General features: G+C 37.1%; 1 protein-coding gene across 1 annotated transcript in view; it reads left to right on the top strand.

The window, feature by feature from the left end:
- The first annotated feature begins 796 nt into the window (after window positions 1-796).
- KIAA0319 (KIAA0319 ortholog) overlaps window positions 797-26171 on the top strand; it is a 364526-nt gene continuing 339151 nt past the window's right edge. Inside the window, exons 1-2 of the mRNA XM_053714803.1 lie at window positions 797-851; window positions 18351-18449. Coding sequence (XP_053570778.1) covers window positions 845-851; window positions 18351-18449 — 106 coding nt within the window. The 5' untranslated portion in view covers window positions 797-844. The remainder of the gene's footprint in view (window positions 852-18350; window positions 18450-26171) is intronic.

Below are 26171 nucleotides of genomic sequence, written 5' to 3'. Positions count from 1 at the left end.
TTCTCCAGTGCCGCTCAGCAATACAGGAACATCTGCATAGGTACCGTGTCAGAGGAGTATGGCAGGGCTGAGGATGAGTATGTGATTTCTGAGCAATGGTAAGAGGGGCCAGATTGTCTAGGACCGATGTAAGGGTGGAATTATAGTGGCAGATAGATTGGTCAGGGCAGGAGGAGATGGATGAGAGGAGAGGTTTGAGGGAATTAGAAAGCTGTTGCTGATCTAATAACATAATGCTTCTGTGAAGTTTGGTGTGAGGAGTAGAAGGAGTTAGAGTTGTAGGGAGGGATGAGATGTTGCAAGTGAGGAGATGGTTGTCAGAAAGAGGAAAAGGAGAGTTTGTAAAGTTTGAAAAAGTGCATCGATAGCTAAAGATTAGGTCAAGGGAGTGACCATCTTTGTGAGTGGGAGAGTCAGTCTATTGTGACAAACCGAAATAGAAAGTCTGTTTTTTCCTTAAAAAAGTTTAAGTAGAATCTGCTTAAATATCAAGTGAAAAGAATAGTAAACGCATGTTTGTGCTCATATTGTGATATTTTAATTTTGTACTCAGTATTACTCAGGAATATTTTGTTTGTCAATAGAGCACATTTTTTTAATGTAAGATGAAGTAGACTAGTCAAATAAATAATACAGACTTTTCACATCTCTTTCATAGCCTCCAGCTCAACCAGATAATTCTTCCATTGACAAACAAGAGGTACCTGCACTTCCTGATGAGATTAAAGTTGTTTCAACCACCCAGAGGACTTTAGAGCATCATACCTTGCCAGATCAGCCAACTAGTGCTGTGACAGTTCACCCTTCCCCTACAAACAAAGCTGTGCTGACCACTTCAGTAAAGATGCAATGTAAGCATGCCTACAATATTTCTACTGGAAATATCATCACTCATTTTCACAAAGAGATATGCTTATTATTAATCTAAAACACTGTAATAGTAAAAATATTTTTTTTAAAAAATATGCGTAAATCATTTTGCTTTATCCTGCATTTAAATGAGTAGGATTTAAACATTACACAATGGGTTTTATGTGTGACAAAAATAAGGCAAATTTTGTTTTTATTGTAAATGTATGTCTTAGCGCATCCATAAAATATAATCATTAAATTGTTTTATTTTGCCCAGGTTTGCAGCCATTATTGTGTGTATTACAATAAAAAAAAACGAAGCCACCAATATACAAAAAAATTTAAAAAATATAGCGTATATGTGAAATATAGAATGCTTATTTAGCACAGAAAAAAATATTGACATAAAACTTAAAGGGACACTAAACTCATTTTTTTCTTTAATGATTCAGATAGAGCATGCAATTTTAAGCAACTTTCTAATTTACTCCTATTATCATTTTTTATTCATTCTCTTGCTATCTTTATTTAAAAAGCAGGAATGTGATGCATAGGAGCCGGCCCATTTTTGGTAGAGAACGTGGGTTATGCTTGCTTATTGGTGGGTAAATGTAAGCCTCCAATAAGCAAGTGCTATCCATGGTGCTGAACCTAAAATAGGCTGGCGGCTAAGATTTACATTCTTGCTTTTAAAATAAAGATAGAAAGAGAACAAAGAAAAATTGATAATAGAAGTAAATTAGAAAATTTATTAAAATGTCATGCTCTATCTGACTCATTAAAGAAAAAAATTGGGTTCAGTGTCCCTTTAACCTTTAATACTAAAATATTAAAATGTAGACGGCAAGCCTAAAACTGCACAGTGATCTGCTGCCCTACCTTAGCTTTAAAAACTCATCTCTTCCTGAGATAACGTGTTGATAATTAAGTAAATGTACAGATTGAATCCGTGGGGTTACGGTAGCTTGGGAAAAAACTAAAGGCTAAATACCAAAGGTAGTTAAATGCTATTAAATTGTGCTAACGTTTGCACTTGATATACAGTTAGCCACTCCCCTCCAAGATTATTCCCCTCCCATTATTCCCTTCTAATCCCATATTAAATTAGCTAGAATATTGTAGTTTAGTTAAAGTGATAGACTAAAAATGAGCCCCTGACCTGGTCGCGTTTCACATTACGCTTCCTCTTTTTTTTAAGCCACCAATATGTAATAAAGTAATAAAGGAAAATAATGCTTGTACAGCAGTATAATACATATCAGTAGCCTTCTGTTCACTAATTTTTAGGTAATCAAATCTTCTGTTTAACACTAGTTTTAAATGTTTTCTATACTGTACTTAGCCGTAGCAAGACACTTTACAGTGTATGCCCATATAAACTAGATATGATAAACCCATTGATTTATAGACATGTATATGGTTCTTGGCACTAGAATTAGGGAAAACGAGATAGAATGTATAAAAAGAAGATCACTGGCCTGGATTCATATATGGCTAGATTTAGAGTTTTGTCGGTAACGACCCGCGTATCTAACGCTGGCTTTTTTCTGGCCGCACCTTTAAAATAACTCTGGTATTGAGAGTCCACAGAATGGCTGCGTTAGGCTCCAAAAAAGGAGCGTAGAGCATATTTAACTCAACTTCAACTCTCGATACCAGAGTTGCTTACGGACGCGGCCAGCCTCAAAAACGTGCTTGTGCACGATTCACCCATAGGAAACAATGGGGCTGAAAAAAAACCTAACACCTGCAAAAAAGCCGCGTTCAGCTCCTAACGCAGCCCCATTGTTTCCTATGGGGAAACACTTCCTACGTCTGCACCTAACACTCTAACATGTACCCCGAGTCTAAACACCCCTAACCTTACACTTATTAACCCCTATTCTGCCGCCCCCGCTATCGCTGACCCCGGTATATTATTTTTAACCCCTAATCTGCCGCTCCGTAAACCGCCGCTACTTACATTATCTCTATGTACCCCTAATCTGCTGCCCCTAACACCGCCGACCCCTATATTATATTTATTAACCCCTAATCTGCCCCCCACAACGTCGCCTCCACCTGCCTACACTTATTAACCCCTAATCTGCCGACCGGACCGCACCGCTATTATAATAAAGTTATTAACCCCTAATCCGCCTCACTAACCCTATAATAAATAGTATTAACCCCTAATCTGCCCTCCCTAACATCGCTGACACCTAACTTCAATTATTAACCCCTAATCTGCCGACTGGAGCTCACCGCTATTCTAATAAATGTATTAACCCCTAAAGCAAAGTCTAACCCTAACACTAACACCCCCCTAAGTTAAATATAATTTTAATTTAACTAAATTAATTAACTCTTATTAAATAAATTATTCCTATTTAAAGCTAAATACTTACCTGTAAAATAAATCCTAATATAGCTGCAATATAAATTATAATGATATTATAGCTATTTTAGGATTAATATTTATTTTACAGGTAACTTTGTATTTATTTTAACCAGGTACAATATCTATTAAATAGTTAAGAACTATTTAATAGCTAAAATAGTTAAAATAATTACAAATTTACCTGTAAAATAAATCCTAACCTAAGTTACAATTAAACCTAACACTACACTATCAATAAATTAATTAAATAAAATACCTACAATTACCTACAATTAAACCTAACACTACACTATCAATAAATAAATTAAATACAATTCCTACAAATAAATACAATTAAATAAACTAACTAAAGTACAAAAAATAAAAAAGAACTAAGTTACAAAAAATAAAAAAATATTTACAAACATTAGAAATATATTACAACAATTTTAAACTAATTACACCTACTCTAAGCCCCATAATAAAATAATGCCCTACCCTATTCTAAATTACTAAAGTTCAAAGCTCTTTTACCTTACCAGCCCTGAACAGGGCCCTTTGCGGGGCATGCCCCAAGAAGTTCAGCTCTTTTGCCTGTAAAAAAAAACATACAATACCCCCCCCCAACATTACAACCCACCACCCACATACCCCTAATCTAACCCAAACCCCCCTTAAATAAACCTAACACTAAGCCCCTGAAGATCTCCCTACCTTGAGTCGTCTTCACCCAGCCGAGCCAAATTCTTCATCCAAGCGGAGCAAGAAGAGGTCCTCCATCCGGTAGAAGTCTTCATCCAAGCGGGGCAGAAGAGGTCTTCCATCCGATTGAAGTCTTCATCCAAGCGGCATCTTCTATCGTCATTCGTCGTTCAGTCGTCGGCCAGGATGGATGTTCCGCGTCGGAGGTCTTCAGGATGCTGCCGCTCCTCTCCGGATGGATGATGATAGAAGATGCCGCTTGGATGAAGACTTCAATCGGATGGAAGACCTCTTCTGCCCCGCTTGGATGAAGACTTCTACCGGATGGAGGACCTCTTCTTGCTCCGCTTGGATGAAGAATTTGGCTCGGCTGGGTGAAGACGACTCAAGGTAGGGAGATCTTCAGGGGCTTAGTGTTAGGTTAATTTAAGGGGGGTTTGGGTTAGATTAGGGGTATGTGGGTGGTGGGTTGTAATGTTGGGGTGGGGGTATTGTATGTTTTTTTTTACAGGCAAAAGAGCTGAACTTCTTGGGGCATGCCCCGCAAAGTGCCCTGTTCAGGGCTGGTAAGGTAAAAGAGCTTTGAACTTTAGTAATTTAGAATAGGGTAGGGCATTTTTTTATTTTGGGGGTCTTTGTTATTTTATTAGGGGGCTTAGAGTAGGTATAATTAGTTTAAAATTGTTGTAATATATTTCTAATGTTTGTAAATATTTTTTTATTTTTTGTAACTTAGTTCTTTTTTATTTTTTGTACTTTAGTTAGTTTATTTAATTGTATTTATTTGTAGGAATTGTATTTAATTTATTTATTGATAGTGTAGTGTTAGGTTTAATTGTAGGTAATTGTAGGTATTTTATTTAATTAATTTATTGATAGTGTAGTGTTAGGTTTAATTGTAACTTAGGTTAGGATTTATTTTAAAGGTAAATTTGTAATTATTTTAACTATTTTAGCTATTAAATAGTTCTTAACTATTTAATAGCTATTGTACCTGGTTAAAATAAATACAAAGTTACCTGTAAAATAAATATTAATCCTAAAATAGCTATAATATAAATATAATTTATATTGTAGCTATATTAGGATTTATTTTACAGGTAAGTATTTAGCTTTAAATAGGAATAATTTATTTAAGAAGAGTTAATTAATTTTGTTAGATTAAAATTATATTTAACTTAGGGGGGGTGTTAGTGTTAGGGTTAGACTTAGCTTTAGGGGTTAATACATTTATTAGAATAGCGGTGAGCTCCAGTCGGCAGATTAGGGGTTAATAATTGAAGTTAGGTGTCGGCGATGTTAGGGAGGGCAGATTAGGGGTTAATACTATTTATTATAGGGTTAGTGAGGTGGATTAGGGGTTAATAACTTTATTATAGTAGCGGTGCGGTCCGCTCGGCAGATTAGGGGTTAATAAGTGTAGGCAGGTGGAGGCGACGTTGAGGGGGGCAGATTAGGGGTTAATAAATATAATATAGGGGTCGGCGGTGTTAGGGGCAGCAGATTAGGGGTACATAGCTATAATGTAAGTGGCGGCGCTTTGCGGTCGGCAGATTAGGGGTTAATTATTGTAGGTAGCTGGCGGTGACGTTGTGGGGGGTAGGTTAGGGGTTAATAAATATAATACAGGGGTCGGCGGTGTTAGGGGCAGCAGATTAGGAGTACATAAGTATAACGTAGGTGGCGGTCGGCAGATTAGGGGTTAAAAAAATTTAATCGAGTGGCGGCAATGTGGGGGGACCTCGGTTTAGGGGTACATAGGTAGTTTATGGGTGTTAGTGTACTTTAGAGTACAGTAGTTAAGAGCTTTATGAACCGGCGTTAGCCCAGAAAGCTCTTAACTACTGACTTTTTTCTGCGGCTGGAGTTTTGTCGTTAGATTTCTAACGCTCACTTCAGACACGACTCTAAATACCGGAGTTAGAAAGATCCCATTGAAAAGATAGGATACGCAATTGACGTAAGGGGATCTGCGGTATGGAAAAGTCGCGGCTGAAAAGTGAGCGTTAGACCCTTTTTTGAATGACTCCAAATACCGGCGGTAGCCTAAAACCAGCGTTAGGAGCCTCTAACGCTGGTTTTCACGGCTACCGCCAAACTCCAAATCTAGGCCTAAGTGTTTAGTAGGAAAAAAGGTTCCCAGAAGAAAAAGGTTACTTAGGGAACCAATTCACTAATATTCTTGGAGATCCATGTGACAAGAGTTTTCTTTGAATCATTGGTGATTTTGTTGAGGGCCATATTTCAACCTCAACAATAGCAACAGTTACTGATGTCGTATGGCTTCCACTTTTATATGGCTATAAGATTTCTTTCAAATAGTGTAGATCAGTATTTCTTAATCCCTCTGTCTGTAACTACACACAGTAAACCTGGCAGAAACAGAAGGACTGATATTTATAGTAACTAGAGTTACAGACAGCCATATATGTTATTGGAATAGCTGTTACAGACATGCCTTATTATAGAGGAAGGTACATTAAAGAGACAGTAATGTCAAAATTAAATATTCATAGTTTAGATAAAGTATGCAATTGTAAGAAACTCCATTTTACTTCAGCTTTGTTCTCTTGGTATCCTTTGTTGAAGTCTATAGGCTCAGGGGCTACTGCTATAGAGGGGTAAAGGTGTAAAGCACGCCTCTGAGCCTACCTATGTTTACTATTCAACAAAGGATACCAAGAGAACAAAGTACATTTGATAATAAAAGTAAATTGGGAAAAAAATGTTTAATTACATTCTCTGTCTGAACCATAAAAGTTTAATTTTGGCTTTACTGTCCATTTAAGTATGTGGGTTAGATTATGAGGTGTATAGGAAACATTAAAGAGATGAGTTCTAGGTGAATCAGTAATCCAGTTGTGATCTAGAACAGAGTTCTTTAATTCTAGTGCTCACTGCTCAGTAACAGGACAGATAAGGGTATTTGAAAGACCGTACTGGTGATATAATCAGCTTCATTGCAGGGCCACTGCGAGGATTAATGCTCACCCTTGCAAAAATACATCTTGCTGTTTCCTAGACAAATCACATGCATTACCCTTAAGGTTTCTTGATAACATGTTTAGAGTGTGTTGAATTAGTTAAAGGGACAGTCTACACCAGAATTTGTATTGTTTTAAAAGATAGATAATCCCTTTATTACCCATTTCCTAGTTTTGCATAACTAACACATTTATAATAATATACTTTTAACCTCTGTGATTATCTTGTATCTAAGCCTCTGCAAACTGCCCCTTTTTTCAGTTCTTTTGACAGACTTGCAGTGTAGCCAATCAGTGCCTGCTCCCAGATAACTTCTCGTGCACGAGCACAGTGTTATCTATATGAAATACGTGAACTAACACCCTCTAGTGGTGAAAAACTGTTAAAATGCAATCTGAAAGAGGTGGGCTTCAAGGTCTAAGAAATTAGCATATGAACCTCCTAGGTTAAGCTTTCAACTAAGAATACCAAGAGAACAAAGCAAAATTGGTGATAAAAGTAAATTGGAAAATTGTTTAAAATTACATGCTCTATCTGAATCATGAATGTTTATTTTGGCCTAGACTGTCCCTTTAACTGTATCATTTTAAATTTATATTTATTTCATGTAATTGGCAAGAGTCCATGAGCTAGTGTCGTATGGGATATACATTCCTACCAGGAGGGGGCAAAGTTTCCCAAACCTCAGAATGCCTATAAATACACCCCTCACGACACCCACAATTCAGTTTTACAAACTTTGCCTCCAATGGAGGTGGTAAAGCAAGTTTGTGCTTGTTTTTTTATGATTTCTAAGCATTCTGAAGCCCAATTCCTCTCAGAGTACAGTGTTTGTCAGAGGGATGTGAAGAGAGTATCGCCTATTGATTTTATGGTTTTCCTCGCAGGAAATCTTTTCAAGGGTTCTCTGTTATCGGTTGTAGGGATTAATCTCCTACCTCCCTTTTCAGACCTACGATATACTCTTATATACCATTACCTCTGCTGATAGTTTTCAGTACTGGTTTGGCTATCTGCTATATGTGGATGGGTGGGTATGTATCATTATTTAAGACACTCTCAGCTATGGTTTGGCGCTTTATGTATTAATATAAAGTTTTAAATATATGTATTTTTCTTATATTTGCCATGAGTCAGGTCTATGTGTATTTCCCTTTGCAGTCTAAACAGTTTCAGTATAGGAATCATGTTTTGGAAGTTTATTTAAACTTTTTTCTTACCTGGGGTTCAGTTTTTTTCTAATTTGACTTTCATTTTTTCTCGGGCAAATCTAGGCTGGCAAGGGCGCAAAATGCTGTTTTTTATTGCGTAATTCTTGGCGCGAAGTTGCACCTTTGATGGCACAAATTTCGTTATTTCCTGTGTCTTTGTTGACGCTAGTTGTTTTGGCACGAAATCGCGTTTGTTATGACGTGAGTTGTGTCATTTCCTGGTGTTAGTTTTGCGCAAAAAAAATGTTTTCTTTTTGCGTAATGCAGCAATCTTGGCGGCAAATTTTAGTTGTTTTACCCCTCTCCCTCTATTGCTTGCTGTTTTCCTGAACATTGAAAGCTATTATGCCTGCTATTGTTTGTCTCTACTAAAACTGTTACATTGTGAAAATTGAATATTTTGCCTAATGTTATTTTTCTTTTTCCGTTACATTTTGCGAGATGTCTCATTCTGATCCTGACTCTGATGTTACTGTAGAAACTATGATGCCCTGGAACACAATTCTACAAAGCTAAGTGTGTTCTTTTCATTTTTTAAGCTGTTGTTATTTCTTCAGCTCAATTATGTGGCATTTATTTATCATGTTTTATGCTAGCAATGTTTCTACATGTACAATAACATTTACTGTTTTTTACATATTCAGTTCATGTACTTGATTTCATATGCAAACATCACATGTTGTTGCTTATATCATAAAGGTTATGACTGCTATTATGCCTTTAAGTAAACTTCCGAGGTCTTTTCAAAATTGTTAAGATTTAATTAGTTTTGTTCTGACCGACAGCATATTTAAGTTTATTCTACTGATGAAGGTTTCTTTGGCTCAAAGGTTCCTGTATCAGACAGTTTGTTAAAAATTCTCCTTATTTTTTATTTGAACATTTTTTGTTCTTTGTTAAGGAAATGTTTCTGTTTATAGCTTTTAGGAGTCTAGTCCTCCTATTAACTATCAGATAGATTACGAGTTGTGCGTTATGAGTAAAAAAGCATCATTATGGCTCTTTTTCACTACCACTGGTATTACAGGTGTTGTAGGTATAGGTGTACCGCAAAGTTAGTACTGCACTTTTTAATAAGTCATTTTTCAATGGGACTTCCACAGCGCCGGTATTACGAGTTTTGCCTGGGAGGCCAAAAAGTGAGCGGTTCAGCCTATAACTACAAGATCTGTATCGCCATCTAAAGTCAGTAGTTATGAGTTTTATGTTACTAAGCTGTATCATAAAACTCACAACTAAAGTGTTACAAAGTACACTAACACCCATAAACTACCTATTAACCCCTAATCAATCAATCAGCCAATAGGATTGAGCTTTAATCCTATTGGCTGATTCAGCTTGCATTCTATTGGCTTATTGGAACAGCCAATAGAATGTGAGCTCAATACCATTGGCTGATTGGGTCAGCCAATATTATTGAAGCTCAATCCTATTGGCTGATTGCATTGAATTCAAGGGTTGCCATCTTTGATGATGTCCCTTAAAGGGAACCTTCAGTGTAGGCTGGGACCGTATGAAGAGGATGCTCCACGCTGGATGTCTTGAAGATGGACCCGCTCCGCGCCGGAAGGATGAAGATAGAAGATGCCGTCTGGATGAAGACTTCTGCCCACCTGGATGATGACTTCTTGCCGCTTGGATGAAGACTTCTCCCGGCTTCGTTGAGGACTTCTTGCCGCTTGGATGAAGACTTCTCCCGGCTTCGTTGAGGACTTCTTGCCGTGTGGATGAGGACTTCGTTGGCTGGATGAGGATGGATGTCCGGTCTTCCAAAACTGTAAGTGGATCTTCGGGGGTTAGTGTTAGGTTTTATTAAGGGTTTATTGGGTGGGTTTTATTTTTAGCTTAGGGTTTGGGCATGTAAAAGAGCTGAATGCCATTTTAAAGGGCAATGCCCATCCAAATGCCCTTTTCAGGGCAATGGGTAGCTTAGGTTTTTTAGATAGAATTTTATTTGGGGGGGCTGGTTGTGTGGGTGGTGGGTTTTACTGTTGGGGGGGATGTTTGTATTTTTATTTGACAGGTGAAAGAGCTATTGGCTATTGGCAGTTTAGTTTAGGCTAGGGGTTTTATTATTAGGCGCAATTAGTTTAAATATTTGATAATTTTCTTTCTTTTTTTGATAATTTTGTGTAATTTAGTGTTTTGGTTTTTTTTGTAATTTAGTTAATTGTATTTGATTAATGTAATTTATGTAATTTTAGTGTAATGTTAGGTTTTACTGTAAGCCAGGTTAGGTTTTATTTTACAGGTAAATGTTTATTTATTTTAACTAGGTAGTTAGTAAATAGCTAATAACTATTTACTAGCTAGTCTACCTAGTTAAAATAAATACAAACTTACCTGTGAAATAAAAATAAAACATAAGCTAGATGCAATATAACTATTAGTTATATTGTAGCTAGCTTAGGTTTTATTTTACAGGTAAGTATTTAGTATTAAATAGGAATAATTTAGGTATTAATTGTAATTTTTATTTGTAATTTTTATTTGTAATTTTTTTTAATTATGTTAAAGTTAGTGGGTGTTAGGGTTACGTTAGGGTTAGACTTAGGGTTAAGTTTAGAGGTTAATAACTTTAGTATAGTGGCGGCGACATTGGGGGCAGCAGATTAGGGTTTAATAACTGTAATGTAGGTGGCGGCGATGTTGGGGGCAGCAGATTAGGGGTGTTTAGACTTGGGGTTTATGTTAGGGTGTTAGATTTAAACATAAAAAAAATATTCCCCATAGACATCAATGGGGCTGCGTTATGGAGCTTTACGCTCCGTGATTGCAGGTGTTAGGCTTTTTTTTAGCTGTCTCTCCCCATTGTTGTCTATGGGGAAATCGTGCACGAGCACATAACAGCAGCTCAAAGCAGTGCTGGTATTTGTGTGCGGTATGGAGCTCAACGTAGCCATATCGCCGGCAAACGCTGGCTTTAATTAAACTCGGAATACCAGCGCTATAGAGAGTGAAATACTGTTGAAAATGCTGCGGTCATTAATTTCCCTGTAGCGCTCAAAACTCGTAATCTGGCTGTATGTTAATAATCCTTTTCAAATCTGGATTTTGTCCTTTTTGCTTTTGAGGTTTTTTCCTATTCAAATATACTATCTGTATTATATTCTAGAGAATGGTTATTCTGATTCCCTTTTGGGACTGTACTACTATTTCTATGGAAATTGGTACTTGTTTTCAGGATTCTTTAGAATTTGAATATAACCTTAGTAGAGCATATTCATGTACTGTTTATATTTTTAGCTCAGTTTTATCTGTGGCTGACATTATTGTTCTCTCATCCTTTGTTGAACAGTTAGCATAAGCAGTTTCAGATTCTTAAAGGGACAGTCTAGTCAAAATTAAACTTTCATGATTCAGATAGGGCATGAGATTTTAAACAACTTTCCAATTGACTTTTTTTTAAATCCTTTATTTTTACGATATACAATACAAAGTTTACACGTTAATAAAAAACAAGCAAAAATTCGCCATACAGAATATTCAATCTTGATTAGCTTATTACTACATGATTACTTATTATTACATGATTCACATATTATTAACATGAAAAGGAAAATGAAAGAAAAACAAACAAGAAAAGAGATCAACCTCATATTCTAATTATATCTATCGTTCCTCATAAAGCTTTTCTTTCCCAGCTACTTATTATATGAGCGTTATCAACCTGTTACAGGTAAAACGGAGGGAAGGAAGGGCGGGGGGGAGGAGGGAGGAAAAGGGAAGAAGGGGAGGGGGGGGAAAAAAAACAAAACAAAAAACAAACAAAAAAAAAAAAGCCCTCATGGCCTTGTTACCAGCGATTCAATAAACATATCTCGGAATGTCTAAAAGGGTAGATTAAGTAATTTATCTCCTCTGAGGGAAAAATCCTGATAAATGTGGCCCATTTTTTAAAAAAGAGAGTTATTTCTTTTTCGGACGTTGCATTTGTATCCATCTGTTCAATGATGCATTGCTTTTTCATATAATTTTTAACTTCTAGAATGCTAGGTACCGAAGTGTCTCGCCATTTATTAAAGATTAAATTCCTGGCTGCCAAGATTGTCATGTTCAGTGGTTTTTTAAGCTCAGGCGATAAGGAGGACTCTATAAAAAAGACCACCTCCGCCAAAGAGAGAGAGAGAGGATAGGAATGACTTTTATCATTCAATTTGCTTTGTTCCCTAGTGGGTATTTTTTAAAAGCTAAACCTAGGTAGGCTTAAAATGATTTCTAAACCGTTGAAAATTGCCTCCTAGCTCAGAGCATTTTGAAAGTTTTTCACAGTTTGACAGTACTAGTTCATGTGTGTCATATCGATAACATTGTGCTCACTCCCGTAGAGTTATTTATGAGTCTGCACTGATTGGCTAAACTGTATGTCTGTCAAAAGCATTGAGATAAGGAGGCAGTCTGCAGAGGCTTAGATACAAGCTAATCAAAGAGGTAAAACATATATTAATATAACAGTGCTGGTTATGCAAAACTGAGGGATGGGTAATAAAGGGATTATCTATATTTTTAAACAATAACAATTCTGGTGTAGACTGTCCCTTTAAGTATATAACTCTGTTTATTTACTCTAGATATATACATTTAATTATGTTTACTATATCTATTATTATGATTTCAAATATATTTTATTATCTCTCTCTTGTTAGGATAACAATTTGTTTGATTTTTATTATCTCTACTATTTCTTGAGGTTTAGAGTTTTTTTCTGCCCTACTTTCATTCCGGCTATGTAGATCAGTTGGTGAATGTCCTGACTTCAAACGCTTGTTCTAGATCCAAGGATTACAGATTAATTTCCCAGCAGGATAAATAAAGCCCTTTGACCTTTGAGGTCCATTTATTATGTACCATTTATTTGCATAATAATAACTACTGTTTTTATCAGCTGCTAATTTGGTTAACTCTGAGTGTAAGCACTGAAGAAGCGTTTTTTTGTATCCTTCTGGGAGAAAAACACTTTATAAAATACTAGTTATTAGACTGCATGAAGGTTCGGTTTTCAAACCAGTCCTTCTGGTGGGGGGCAGATTAAATTGTTTTTGGATGAACTCAGTCCAAGTTCTATATTATTCTTTGGATTTGAATAGATTTTTAGAATAAGGCCTCCCATCGGAAGAATCTTTCTTTCCCAGTACACTGTGTGAATTTTTTTTCAGGAGTGATTATGCTTGTTATTTTTGAAGGAACAGGATTGTGGTTTCTATTCAATTCTATTTTTTGTCCCTAAGAAGAAAGGTTTATTCAGTCCATTCTTGGATCTGAAAACTTTTATATTGTTTTCTTAGAGTCTCAACTTTTAAGTTGGTGATTATAAGGACTATTATGCCTTTATGTTAAGGTTATTTCATGTCCATTACATTTTTTTCAGGATGTTTATCCTCATATTTTATTTCATTCAGACCACTTGTGGATTCTGAGTTTTTCTTTTAAGCTTTACCAATTTGTTGCTTTTCCATTTGGTTTAGTGACAACTTTATGAATCTTTTCAAAGGTTCTTGGTGCCCTTCTTTCTGTCTTGGTATTAGCTTAAACTTTTCTTTTATTAAAGCCAGACAGATAGCTCAGCATGCTAATGCACTGTGACTGAGCTCTGTAGCAACTTGAGGGTTGCAAGTTCGATTCACAGCGAGGTTCATTTAGCCTTTCATCCTTTCCGAGGTCAATTAAATGAGAAGCATCTTGAGTCCCTTATGGGTGATTAGACACGCTTTACAAGTACCCAATACATACATATGAAAGAGCAGTATTCTAATATATGGACTTTTCTTTTTGTGGAATCCCTCATGAATCAACTAAGTTGTGTTTCTTCAAGACATGGTTAGAGGATTTAACTAGATGATTTAATTTACCAAATAGTTTTGTGATTCCTCAGATAAGGGTCACTTCTTTTTGCATTTCTAGATGGATTATGTGTTCATATTTCTTTCAGTGGCTATGTGCATGAAAGTTTTAGGTCTCATAACTGCAGCATCGGCGTGGTTCCCTTTGCTCGTTTTTCATCTGAAATCTCTTTTGGCTTTGCATAATGAATCAATGATACAGGGATTGTTTTTAAATATCACAGTTGATATTTTTAAATCCTAACACTCTACTCTCTCTGTTTTGGTGATTAGTCTATCATCATTTTATTCAGGGGGCCTCCTTTTGTTTGTCCTTCCTGGACTGTATTCCTAATGGATGCAAGTCTTACAGGTTGGGGAGCTGTCTGAAGGTCTTTTGACAGCACAAGGGGTTTGGAAACTTCAAGGAGGCGAGGTTTCCAATCGATATTTAGAACTCTGTGCTATTTTTTCAGAGCTCTTTCAGGCCTGGCCTCTTTTAGGAGAGAACTTTTTCATTTTTTGATTTCCGACAGACAATATCACAAATGTGGCATATGTCAATCAACAATAGGGACTCGTAGTTCCTTAGCAATTAAGAAGTATCTTGAATACATTCTTAGATGGAATTAATCTATTATCTATTTTCTACTATTTTAGACATTTGTGAGGTGGATTATCTCAATTTCCCAGGTACCTTTTCAGGTTCAGGATTCCTCAGGTGGAGATGGTGGATGCATTATCAGTGTCTTGGTTTTGCAACCTGTCTACATCTTTCCACCTCTATTTTTTTCTTCCAAAGGTGATGTCCAAGGTCATATTGGAACAGTGTCATGTGTTTCTGATAGCATCAGCGTGGCCTCACAAGTTTGGTATGTGGATCTTGTTTGGATGTCCAGTTGCCATCCTTGGCCGCTTTTTCTTTGACCAGCCCTCTTGTTTTAGGGGCTATTTTTCCATCGGGATCTCAAATTACTAATTTGGGGGTATGGAAATTGATTAGTGTTAAGTCATAGAAATTTCTCTGACTCAGTTTTATCGCTATGTTGCAGGCTTATAAGTCTGTTTCAAGGAACATGTATTATCAGGTTTGGAAAACCTATATTTTGTAGTTATTCTCATAAATTCTCTTGGCATTCTTTTAGAATTCCTAGGATTTTACGGTTTTTCAGGATGGTTTGGATAAGTTTGTCTGCAAATTTCTAGCAGGGACAAATCTCTGTTCTTTCTGTTTTATTTTAAAGAAAGCTTGTTTAACCTTCCTGATATTCACTGTTTTGTTCAGGCTTTGGTTAGTTTCAAGCCTGTTCATTTATTAATTTCACCTTTTTGGAGTCTTATTTGGTTTAAAGATTTTACAGGCTCTTTTCTTTTGAGCCTATATTTTCTTTGAAGATGATCTACTTTTTTGGAAAGTGTTGTTTCTTTTGACTATCTCGTCTGCTACAAGAGTTTCTGATTGATCAGCTCTCTCTTTTAAGTCTCCTTATCTGATTATTTTCATCTAGATAAGTTGTTTTGTTGACTTCTTTTTTTCCTAAGGTTGTGAATTAGAACAACATTAGTAGAGAAATTGGTGTTCCTTCTTTGTATCCTAATCCTAAAGAATTCTTTGAGAGTTCTTTACATCCTTTGGATGTGGTAAGAGCTTTATACTTCTATATCAAGGTTGCTAGGATTTCAGAAGACTTCTAGTCTATTTGCTATTTTTCTGGTTCCAGAAAAGATTAGGAAGCCTATGCCATTTCTTTGGCATCCTGATTAAAGCTTTTGTTTTTCAAAGCTTTTTTCGAGGCAGGGCAGGCTCCGCCTCAAAGATTTGCAGTTCATTCTACTAAGTTCAGTCGCCACTTTTTGGGCTTTTTCAGAATGAAGCTTAGGTTGATCAAATTTGCAAATCAGTAATTTGGTCTTCTTTGCATACTTTTATTGTTTTTACCATTTTGATGTATTTGCTTCTTCTGAAGCAGTCTTTGGTAGAAAAGTTCTTCAGGCAGCTGTTTCAGGTTGATTCTACTGCTTTTAATTTAAGGTTTTAAAAAAAACTTAATTATTGTGTGGATTTAATTTCTCAGTGGAAATAGCTATTGTTATTTTATCCCCCCCTCTCTAGTGACTCTTCTGTGGACTTCCACATCTTGGGTATTTCTATCCCATACGTCACTAGCTCATGGACTCTTGCCAATTACATGAAAGAAAACATAATGTATGTAAGAACTTACCTGATAAATTAATTTATTTCATATTGGCAAGAGTCCATGAGGTCAACCCTTTTTATGGTGGTTATGATTTTTGTATAAAAGCACAATTATTTTTCCAGTTCCTCTTTTTTGCTGTTGCTTTTTTACTCCTTATTTTATCACCCCACTACTTGGCTATTCATTAAACTGAATTGTGGGGGTGGTGAGAGGTGTATTTATAGGCATTCTGAGGTTTGGGAAACTTTGCCCCCTCCTGGTAGGAATTTATATCCCATACATCACTAGCTCATGGACTTATGCCAATATGAAAGAAATTAATTTATCAGGTAAGTTCTTACATAAATTATGTTTTAATTATAAAAAATATAAATGGCTATTATTATACAAAAACCTTGAAATATCTAACAAAACACAGTTGCTTTTTTTTTGGACTGATGTAGTGCAACAGTGCAACCTCCTGCAGGAGTTCTTTAAGGTGACACTTTAGGTCTGCCTTATGGAAGTACTGCCATTGCTTCTCAATAACCATGGTTACCACACTGTTCAGCTAAATAATCCCAAAACTCTGTCCTGTTAGTGGGTTTTGAGGACTGGAAATGAAGAATTCTGATGTAGGGCATCTAGGAAGATCAGTGAAATTTAGATGGATAATTCATTCTTGGAAGGATTAGTTGCTTATGATTTGAGTTGAAGCTCAACTGGTCAAGCATTTGTGAATTAATTGGTTTTAAATAGTAAAGGAAGTGAGTGATTTCTATGGATGTCTGAATAGTGTTAGCAGTAGTTTTTGGTATGAAGGAAACGTGAAGGACTGTAATCTGTAAATTACATAATGATATCCAAATTTATGTGGAAATATTCCTTTGGAGGGTCATGTTGATCGGAAGTTGATTGTAGAGTGGTGGGAACTAGGCAGCCAAATTGCAGTGACTTCTGTTCTTAAAGGGACATGAAAACACAATTTTTTTCTTTCATGATTCAGATAGAGCATACAATTTTAATTATATTGTCTAATTTGCTTTGTCTTCTTAGTATCCTTTGCTGAAAGAATAGCTATGTAGGCTCAGGAGTTGCAATGCCAAACATCCCAACCTGCAAAAACGTATTTCAGGGAGGTGGCTTCACCGGTTACTGCCCTGCATGCTGCACCCCCCCCCCCCCCCGGTTATATACTGGACACCTGGAAACCCTGAATAAGATAAAGACTTATCATTAAAGTAGTTTCCCACTAAACTCACATTAATAAAAGTAGCTTTATTGCACATCCACATACAACAAACCTATTTTTCAGTGATTGTATGCTTGCTGAATGCTCAAATATTTTAGAAAACAAAGTTTAATTATGTGCAGTAAATAAGGTAGTATTTGTGTTTTATTTTATTAAAATCAGTGGGGGATTTTTAGTTTCTGAGGCATGCTTTGAAGGTTCTAAACCATCCCAGCTTGTGAAGTACTCAGTATAGTTGTCCCTGTATGTCTTTTTGTGTCTGGGAGCGTGTGCACTCTCTTTGCCCTCTTTCTCAGTTCTCACTTAGCCTCTGCTGCAGTCGATGTTGCCTGCTGCTGATTCTCATCCTCCCCCAAGAGCCTTATCGCCACCTACAAACAGCAGGAGGGAGGATGGCAGACACACAATACGCTGAAAGTAAAGACAGACTTGCTGTGTCAATGCCTTCCTGCTCGATGACGTCACCACAACTAAAGGCATTCCTTAAAAAAAACTGTTTCCAGATTTGGGCCACGTTGGATCATGGTACTTTTCAGGGAGATTGCATTTCATTTGTGGGTGTCAGGGAGCCGCTATTACAATAAGGGAGACTCCCTGAACTTCAGGGAGAGTTGGGATGTACTACTGGGAGCTAGCTGTTGATTGGTGGCCGCACATATATGTATTTTTTCATTGGCTCACCTTATGTGTTCAGCTATCTCTCAATAGCTATCTAACAATAGTGCATGCTTCAGCAAAGGATACCAAGAAAATGAAGCAAATTTGATGAAGAAAATAAAGTGTAAAGTTTTTTAAAATTGTATGCTTTATGTCCCTTTAAAGTAAAATCCTCACAACCTATCTAGAATGTAAATCAAGGTTTTTCTAATTTCAGCCTACTCAACATTATTTGCTAATGCTGTTCAATTATTCTTTATAGTCATTTTTTTTTTCTCATATGAAACTCAGTATTGGCCAGGACAGGAAATACCCTTTGTTTTTTTTACAATATAGTGAAAGAACTTACAGTAAATGCTGGAGGAAACATACAAGTGGTCCTGCCAAAGGATGAAGTACAGCTTAATGCCATTGTGGCCCCTGAAGCACCAGCAGGTAACACGGTCTCTTTAATTACTGTAACAACTGCATACAGCTTTTGAGCTGTTTATTAAGTAGTATTCTATGATTAATATATACTATCTGCATTACATAGAGTTATATGTGGTTGTTCAAACACTCGCTAGTGCCACAAATCATGTAAACAAAGCCATATAAATCTTCATATGAGGCAATACTGATCATGTGATTTAAGGCCTGATATTCAAAACCTCGAGCTTAGGTGAGGTCTTCTAAGAGAAGGAAAAGCACTAATGGCACTACTAGTGGTGTAGTCAGGAATTCTCTAGTAACCTAGATTTCTTATTGTTCTATTAGATTATTGTACGAGTTTTATACATTTTGGGGTGACGGTGCTGTGAACTGGGTAGAAAAAACTTCCATTACTGTACTGGGTAGAAAAAACTTTATTTAATCAGGACTGATTAAATAGAGGTCTTCTAAGAAGTCTCATCAGCACAGCAAAACCCTTAATTTTTTTTTAGAAACAAAAATTTTATCTTGAGACATGTTTATGTTGCTATTTTATGTTCTTTATATGAAACAGAGACTTCTACATTACAATACAAGGTCGAAAAAAAATCCCAAAGATTTTGCATGATTTCTCTACATGCTAGCAAGGTTTTCAATATCAGGCCTTCAAGGGACATGAAATCCAATTTTTTTCTTTCATGATTCAGATAGAGCAACAATGGACTAATGGTTTCTAACTGAACTCATAGGTGAGCCAATCACAATCGATATATATATGCAGCTACCAATCAACAGCTAGAACCTACAGTAGGTTCTCTGCTGCTCCTGAGCTTGCCTAGATAAACCTTTCAGCAAAGGATAACAAGAGAAGGAAGCAATTTAAATAATATAGGTAAATTGGAAAGTTGTTTAAAATTGTATTCACTATCTGAATCATGAAAGAAAAAATTTGGGTTTCATGTCCCTTTAAATCAACTGTTCATCAGAAGAAAATAGCACTTCAGCTTTGAAAACAAATCAGATAAAAACTTCTTATTGCTAAATGTTTCATAAGTGGGCTAGAAAAAAGGTGTACTAGACATGGCCAAGATTAAACCTTCTCTTTAAAAATTCATTCTTGAGCATACATTTTTTGGATGTAGCATTTCAATATGTGTAAACTTTTTTTCTTTCATGTAATTGGCAAGAGTCCATGAGCTATTGACGTATGGGATATACAATCCTACCAGGAGGGACAAAGTTTCCCAAACCTCAAAATGCCTATAAATACACTTCTCACCACCCGCACAATTCAGTTTTACAAACTTTGCGTCCTATGGAGGTGATGAAGTAAGTTTGTGCTAAGATTTCTACGTTGACATGCGCTTCTCAGCATTTTGAAGCCCGATTCCTCTCAGAGTACAGCGAATGTCAGAGGGATGTGGAGAGTATCACCTATTGAATGCAATGATTTTCTTAACAGGGGTCTTTTTCATAGGTTTTCTGTTATCGGTCATAGAGATTCATCTCCTACCTCCCTTTTCAGATCGATGATATACTCTCATATACCATTACCTCTACTGATAACTGTTTCAGTACTGGTTTGGCTATCTGCTATATGTGGATGGGTGTCTTTTGGTAAGTATGTTTTTATTTCTTAAAGACACCTCAGCTATGGTTTGGCACTTTATGCATTTATATAAAGTTCTAAATATATGTATTGCACTTATATTTGCCATGAGTCAGGTTCATGTATTTCCTTTTGCAGATTGTCAGTTTCATATTTGGGGAAAGTTAATATTAAGAAATATTTTTCTTACCTGGGGTTTAGTCTTTTTTTCAATTGACTACTTTGTTTCAAATTACGGGCTGACTTAGGCTCGCGGGTGCGCCAAATGCTACACTTTATTGCGTCATTCTTGGCGTGAGAATTTTTTTGTCGCGAAAGGCACGTCCGTTGACGCAAGTTCGTAATTTACAGCGCCGTAATTGACGCACAGGTTTCACACAGGGTTGCGTCGTTAGTGACGCGAGTGTGTCATTTCCGGACTTGGTTGGAGCCAAAAAAAATTTCAGTTACATTGTGCGTCATACTTGGCGCCAAATTTTTTTCATTATTTATTACCCCATTGCTTTTACCTCTTGCCTTTTTCTATGTCAGAGGGCTTTGCTATTTGCATTTTTTCCCATTCCTGAAACTGTCATATAAGGAAATTAACAAATTTTGCTTTATATGTTGTTTGTAATTTTTACATTTTGCAAGATGTCTCAATCTGATCCTGCCTCAGAAGTATCTGTTGGAACTTTGCTTCCTGATGTCGGTTCTACTAATGCTAAGGGCTCGATTTATCGAGCCCCTACGGCTGCAAGTTCTCATAAGAACTCGCTCGCCATAATTTATCAAGCAGCGGTCACCAGACCGCTGCTTCCCTAAGCTCTTCGCCACCTCTAAGGTGGCGAAATTCAATCTCCGCGGTCGAGTCCGACCGAGGAGATTGACAGCTCCTGCCCGCGCGTGATTGGCTGTGCGCGGGCAGGGGGCTGGATTGCACGCGAGCGCAAAATTTCGCTTGTGTGCAATGTTGATTACCTACGGGTAATTTCGACTCCTCCACAGGCGAGCTGAGGCGTACAGGGGCGCGTATACGTGCCCCTGTACGCCTCAGCTTTGATAAATCTAGCCCTAAGTGCATTATATTTCCGAATGTCATTGTATTGGTTATCATGATAAACTTTTACATGCAGATATTGTGTCCATCAGTAAATAGTACATTTCCTGTTGTTGTTTCTTCAACTTTTAATGTACATGTTATACCTATGAAATTTAAAGAATTTGTTACTCATTCTATTCAGAAGGTTTTGTCTGCTATTCTGCCTTCTAATTAATATAAAGGTCTTTTAAAACTTCTCAAAAGGTTGATAAAATTTCAAATGACCGACAACAGAAGATCTTTCCTCAGATATTGACACTAACAAATCTACTTATTTATTTAAAATAAAGTATTTTCGTTCTTTGTTAAAGAAGTGTTAATTATTTTGGATATCGTGGAAACTAGTCCTCTTAATATTAGAACTAGTAAATTCTGTTTTTAATCCTCCTGTGGTTACTCCAGAGGTTTTTTCCTGTTCCTGATGCTATTTCTGTTATGATTTCTAAGGAATGGAATTAGCCGGGTACTTCTTTTATTCCTTCTTCAAGGTTTAAAAAATTGTATCCTTTTACCAGCAATTTCTATAGAGTTTTGGGAAAAGATCCTCAATGTTGATGGGGCTATTTCTACTCTTGCTGAACGTACCTCTTTTCCTATGGAAGATAGTACTTAAGTTCCTTTAGATAGGAAACTTGAATCTTATCTAAGGAAACCTTATTTATATTCAGGTCGTCTAAGGCCTGCAATTTCTTTGGCTGATGTTGCAGCTGCATCAACTTTTTTGTTGGAGATTTAGCGCAACAAGAATTGGATTCTGATTTATCTAGTATTGTTCGCTTACTGCAACATACTAATCAGTTCGGATGCCATTTTTTGATGTTAGATCTATGTCTTTAGCTATTTTTAGCTACAAAAGTTTTGAGGCTTAAATCTTGGAATGCTGATATGACTTTTTAAGTCTAGATTGATATATCTCTCTCTAGGTAATAAGGGACCTAAGGGTAAATATAAAGCTTCTAAATCATTTTCGTTCTTTTTGTCAAATAAGGAACAAAAACCTAATCCTACCCTATGGAATATGTTTCCAATTGGAAACCTTCATTAATTGGAATAAATCCAACCCATTTAAGAAACCAAAAGCCAGCCCCTAAGTCCGCATGAAGGTGCGACTCTCATTCCAGCTCAGCTGGTAGGGGGCAGATTAAGGTTTTTTTCAAGAATATTTTGGATAAATTCGGTCCAAAATCAATGGTTTCAGAGTATTGTCTTTCAGGGGTTTCAAATAGGATTCTGAGTAAATCCTCCTGTGAGAAGATTTTTTTCTCTCTCGCATCCCAGCAAATCCAGTTAAAGCTCAGGCTTTCCTGAAGTGTGTTTCAGACCTGGAGTTTCAGGGGTAGTCATGCCAGTTCCTTTTCAGGGACAAGGTCTGGGGTTTTTATTAAAACCTATTCATTGTCCCAAAGAAGGAAATTTCATTCAGATCAATTCTGGATCTGAAAATTTTGAATCGTTATGTGAGAGTACCAATTTTCAAATGGTGACTTTAAGGACTGTTCTGCCTTTTATTCAGCAAGGACATTTTAGGTCCACAATGGATTGCAGGATGTATGCCTTCATATTCCGATTCATTCAGATCATTATCAGTTCCTGAGGTTCTCTTTTCTAGACAAGCGTTACCAATTCATTGCTTTTCCATTTGGCCTAGCAACCATTCAAAGAATCTTTTTTAAAGGTTCTTGGTGCCCTGCTTTATGGAAACCAGAGAGCAGGGTATTGCAGTGTTTCCTTATTTGGACGATATCTTGGTATTAGCTCAGGCTTTCCGTTCTGCAGAATCTCACACTAATCAACTAGTGTTGTTTCTTCGGAAATATGGTTGGAGGATCAATTTTCCAAAAAGTTTCTTGATTCCTCAGACAAGGGTCCCCTTTTTAGGTTTCCAGATAGATTCAGTGTCCATGACTCTGTCTCTAACAGACAAGAGACGTTTGAAAGTGGTTGAAGCCTGTCAGCACCTTCAGTCTCAGTCATTCCCTTCAGTGGTTATGTGCATGGAAAATTTAGGTCTCATGACTGCAACATTGGATGCGATTCCCTTTGCTCGTTCTCACATGAGACCTCTCCAGCTTTGTTTGCTGAATCCATGGTGCAGGGATTATACAAAGATATCACAATTAATATCCTTAAATCCCAATGTTTGACACTCTCTGACGTGGTGGTAAATCACCAGCGTTTAGTTCAAGGGGCTTCTTTGTTCGGCTAACCTGGACTATGATCTCTACAGATGCAAGTCTTTCAGGTTGGGGAGCTGTTTGGGGATCTCTGACAGCGCAAGGGGTTTGGAAATCTCAAGAGGCGAGATTACCAATCAATATTTTAGAACTCTGTGCAATTCTCAGAGCTCTTCAGTTTTGGCCTCTGTTGAAGAGAGAACTGTTCATTTATTTTCAAACAGACAATATCACATACAATGGCATTTGTCAATCAGCAGGGTGGGACTCACAGTTCACAAGCTATGAAAGAAGTATCTCAGATACTTGCTTGGGTGGAATCCAGCTCCTGTCTAATTTCTGCAGTGCATATCCCAGGTATAGACATTGGGAGGCGGATTATCTCAGCCGTCAGACTTACATCTTGGGGAGTGGTTTCTCCATCCAGATGTGTTTTCTCAGATTGTTCAGATATGGGGTCTTCTACAGATAGATCTGATGGCCTCTCATCTAAACATGAGACTTCCCAGATGCCTGTCCAGGTTCAGGGATTTTCAGGCGGAAGCAGTGGGTGCGCTGACACTTCCCGCCTCTAGTTCTTCTTCCAAGAGTGATCTCCAGAATCATCATGGAACAATTGTTTGTGTTGCTGGTGGCTCCAGCATGGCCTCACAGGTTTTGGTATGCGGGTCTTGTTCGGATGTCCAGCTGCCAACCTTGGCCACTTCTGTTAAGGCCGGGCCTACTGTCTCAAGGTCTGTTTTTCCATCAGATTTTCAAATCATTAAATTTGAAGGTATGGAAATTGATCGCTTAGTGCTAAGTCATAGAGGTTTCTCTGATTCAGTGATTAATACTATGTTACAAGCTCGTAAATCTGTCTCTTGAAAGATTTATTATCGAGTTTGGAAGACTTACATTTCATGGTATTCTTCTCATAAATTCTCTTGGCATTCTTTAAGAGTTGCAAGAATTTTACAGTTTCTTCAGGATGGTTTGGATAAGGTTTTGTCCGCAAGTTCCTTGAAGGGACAAATCTCTGCTCTTCTGTTTTATTCACAGAAAGATTGCTAAACTTCCTGATGTTCACTGTTTTGTACAGGCTTTAGTTCGTATTTAAGCCTGCCATTAAATCAATCTCTCATCCATGGAGTCTTAATTTGGTTTTGAGGGCTTTACAGGCTCCTCCATTTGAGCCTATGCATTCTTTGGACATTAATTACTTTCTTGGAAAGTGTTGTTCCTTTTTGCCATCTCTTCTGCTAGAAGAGTTTCTGAGCTATCTGCTCTTTCTTGTGAATCTCCTTTTCTGATTTTTCATCAGGATAAGGCGGTTTTGCGGACTTCATTTGAATTTTTACCTAAGGTAAAACAACATTAGTAGAGAAATTGTTGTCCCTTCCTTGTGTCCTAATCCTAAGAATTCTTTGGAAAGATCCTTACATTCTTTGGATGTGGTGAGAGCTTGGAAATATTATGTTGAAGCTACTAAAGATTTCAGGAAGACTTCTAGTCTATTTGTTATATTTTCTGGTCCTAGGAAAGGTCAGAAGGCCTCTGCTATTTCCTTGGCCTCTTGGTTAATGCTTTTGATTCATCAAGCTTATTTGGAGTCGGGTCAAGCCCCGCCTCAGAGAATTACAGCTCATTCTACTAGATCAGTCTCCACTTTGTGGGCTTTTAAGAATGTAGGGAGAGGTGGGTATCTGTCAGGGTTCAGCCTGGAATTGAACCTGGGACCTGTCTCTATTTCTGCAGCTGTTATTTCCCAGCCTGTTTTACCACTAAGCCACCAGATGGCTTGATCACAGGAAAGGAATATTGTGTTTTTCTGTTTGCTGCAACTTTGGCTCTCTGGCTCCACCTGCTTGCCAGCTGAAAGAAATCAATTAATCAGCAGCCTGCTTTATCTTGGTGGTTTGTTTGTAATTCTGGGCTTTCACGTTAAGAGTTATACTCTGAAAGTCTCTCTGCTCCTATTTCCTGTGAGATATACAGAATTGTTGGATTTCCTAGTTCCTGACTTCTGCTACAACTACAGACTAATCTTCTGGATAAATCCTTGGCACTGTGTTTCATCTTTGGACTGAATTCCTGGTAATTGAACTTGCCTAAAACTTTATTTCCTAAGGACTGATTCAGGTACTTTTGCTTGCTTGTTTCCTGATACTACAAAGTTCCAATTGCAGTCTATGCAAACATCCTGTTTGTTTCTACAAAGTACCAGTTTGCAGTTTATGCAAGTTTCCTTAAAGTACCAGTCTACAGCATATATGCAGATATCCTGTTTGTTATTACAAAGCTTTGCATCCCTGCCTGTTATTACAAAGAACTGTTTTCCTGCCTGATACAATACAGTTCCAGTCAACAGCATATGCAGATATCCTGTTTGTTATTACAAAGCTTTGCATCCCTGCCTGTTATTACAAAGAACTGTTTTCCTGCCTGATACAATACAGTTCCAGTCTACAGCATATGCAAATATCCTGTTTGTTATTACAAAGCTTTGCATCCATGTCTGTTATTACAAAGAACTGTTTTCCTGCCTGATACTTCAGTTTCCAGCCTACAGCATATGCAAATATCCTGTTTGTTATTACAAAGCTTTGCATCCATGTCTGTTATTACAAAGAACTGTTTTCCTGCCTGATACTTCACAGTTTCCAGCCTACAGCATATGCAAATATCCTGTTTGTTATTACAAAGCTTTGCATCCATGTCTGTTATTACAAAGAACTGTTTTCCTGCCTGATACTTCACAGTTTCCAATCTACAGCATACGCAAATATCCTGTTTGTTATTACAAAGCTCTGCATTCCTGCCTGTTGGTACTAAGAACTGTATTCCTGCTTTATACTACAACCTACAGACTTTGTCTTATCTAAGTGCATATCTCTACTTTG

The sequence above is a fragment of the Bombina bombina genome, chromosome 5 (assembly GCF_027579735.1).
Source record: "Bombina bombina isolate aBomBom1 chromosome 5, aBomBom1.pri, whole genome shotgun sequence".
Lineage (NCBI taxonomy): Eukaryota > Metazoa > Chordata > Amphibia > Anura > Bombinatoridae > Bombina > Bombina bombina.
This window is presented reverse-complemented; position numbering and strand designations above follow the sequence as displayed.